Source organism: Malus domestica, chromosome 16 (genome assembly GCF_042453785.1).
Source record: "Malus domestica chromosome 16, GDT2T_hap1".
Lineage (NCBI taxonomy): Eukaryota > Viridiplantae > Streptophyta > Magnoliopsida > Rosales > Rosaceae > Malus > Malus domestica.
The window spans coordinates 2,468,348-2,470,867 of record NC_091676.1 but is presented as its reverse complement, the minus strand read 5'-3'; the positions used below and the strand labels follow the sequence as shown (position 1 = coordinate 2,470,867).

Sequence of the window (2,520 nt, the reverse complement as noted above, 5' to 3'; positions counted from 1 at the left end):
AATTAAGAAAAACTAGTTAATTAAATGATGATCATGATGTACGATGAGTCTTTCTCCTTTCTTTCCTTTTCTTTCCTTGTGTTTTACAAATTTTTCAAATGATATTTAGATGCCACCTAAAGTGGTATAGAAACACATTATTTGAATTAATCAAAGTTTTAAATTTAGTTCATTATTTAATAAACTAATAATTAAGAAAAACTAGTTAATTAAATGATGACTGTGGTATACAATAAGTATTTCTCCTTTATTTTCTTGGGTTTTACAAATTTTTCAAATGATGTTCAGATGCCGCTTAAGGTGGTATAAAAATGTGATATAAAAACATAGTACGAATAGTATTGAAAACAAGCAGAGAAAGAAAAAAGTAAGAAGCCACCGGCGGATGGGCGGATATAAGTGGACACCATGTGAACTTATTTATGACGTTATCTCCATTGATTCTCAGCGGATGGAAAGCCAGTGGAGGAGGTCGCGGGAGAGTCGGCAGCGCGTGAGCGCGCCGCTGTCGCGGTGTAGGACGGGAGAGCGGCAGAGAGGGCAATTGAAGTTGAGGTTGTTGAGCCAGGAGTCGAAGCAGTGCTTGTGGAACACGTGGCGGCACTGGAGCATGCGGACCAGCTCCCCATCCCTCAAGGTGCACAAGCACACCACGCAATCGCAATCCCGTGCGGTGGCAACGGCGTCGTCACGGTCGTATGGATAGGATAACTGGCGGTTGATGGCGAGCTGGTCGGACAGGTTAACGAGACCCGCGAGTCCCGAGCCCACGGTCGGGCCCGCAATATCGCCTTCGTCGTAGTCTGTGCCTGGACCGGGATGGGGGCTGAGACCCAGGAAATGAAGGAGGGTGAGGAGGGAGGAGCGGAGGCGGTAGATAGAACCGGCGATGAGTGCGATGAGTAGGAGTGGGATGGAGTCGGATGAGACGTCGTTCAGCTGGGTTTGTAACCCCATACTAAATTAATGGATTATGATCTCTCTCTCTCTCTCTCTCTTCGTATGCCTGTATATAGCAACAATATAGTCTATAGATACATATATGTTATATATATGATGTTAGCTTAGTTCTCAAGGATCTTTCCATGGTGGATGTATAACAATAGGCTATAGATACATATTTGTTATATATATGATGTTAGCTTCTCAAGGATCTTTCCATGGTGGATGTATATATATGGAGTGAGAGGAAAAGTGGTTGTGAATGTTGTGAAGGTGAGATATAATATACAGCTATGTATATATATTATATATATATATATATATTAGGCAGTGGGCATGGCAATTTGGTAAATACATAGGGTTAAAAGGGGAAGGAAATCAAAAGGGCAAAGGCAATAGGTGGGGGAAACTAAAAAGTAGGGGAAAAGGAGGGTATACAGTGAATGTACTGAGTAGTACTTGTGGGGAAGAGAGGGAGGACAGCAGACAGCAGGCAGCAGGGAGGGAGGGATGGGTGTCGGTGAAGGGGCGACGTAACGATTGCGAGTTGCAACTTTCAGGCCTCTCACTTCTTTTCTTTGCTTTCTTTTGTTTGTTTCAGTTTTGTGATTGGAAGAGGAAGGAAGCAGGCCAAGTGTGAAATAGGATAAGACTGATTGACTGGAGGAGACAGTTGTAAATAAAATTTTAGAAACTAAAAGACACGAAAATTAATGATTGATTTATTATTCAAACGTTGATAAACGTGTTCATTTATATTGGTGACACATCATTTAATTTCTAATTTTTGTCTCCAAATGTTATCTCTCTAGCATTAAGCGGAGGAGGCAAGGAGCCAAGCGCTCCCCACATGAATTCGAACCTCTCTTTTGTGCAACGGTAACTTGCATGAAACAAGAACATTAAAGTATTGGCATCCCAAATAAACTATACTTAATTTAAGTTTTTTACACAATTAACATTGTATGATTGATTAGAATTACTTCCCCACCAGCCCTCATTTAATTTTGCATATGAAATGAATCTGATACACCAATACGTCAAAACAACCACACGAAACCCTGATTAGATTTATGTAAATTTCATCTCCCACTCCACGTGAAAAATAAGGGGAAAGTGCAGGTGTGCATGCCAAATTGCCAACTGCAAAGCCTAATCATGCATGTTCATCCATGTGGTTTCTCATCATATATACTTCGGATCTTCTTGCATGAGATCTTGACAATACGAGGAGAAGGACTTTTGTGATATGAGTACGACTTTTGTGATATGAGTACACATTCATTCTTATTCTGTGCTAATAATATAACTAGAAAATTTATACAAAATATTGTAGGTATTAAAATAAAGGGGTGTGATATCCACACACCTTTTTTTACTTCTCACACACCCTTTTCATTTTCGGCCGTTGGATCGGATGAAATGAAGAAGATCTAACGGATAGAAATTAACAAGGGTGTGTGAGAAGTAAAAAGGGGTGTGTGGATAGCACACCCCTAAAATAAAATGTTACATTGACAATATATCTGTAATACGTAAGTTGCTCTCCAACACGCAAAAAACCATTAACCAATAAAT

General features: G+C 40.2%; 1 protein-coding gene across 1 annotated transcript; it reads right to left on the bottom strand.

The window, feature by feature from the left end:
- Positions 1-228: 228 nt before the first annotated feature.
- On the bottom strand, positions 229-1,231 carry LOC103402647 (E3 ubiquitin-protein ligase RHA2A). Its single transcript, XM_008341393.4, has one exon. It carries the CDS (start codon positions 955-957, stop codon positions 445-447), a length of 513 nt encoding a protein of 170 aa, XP_008339615.1. The 5' UTR covers positions 958-1,231; the 3' UTR covers positions 229-444.
- Between the last annotated feature and the right edge of the window lie 1,289 nt (positions 1,232-2,520).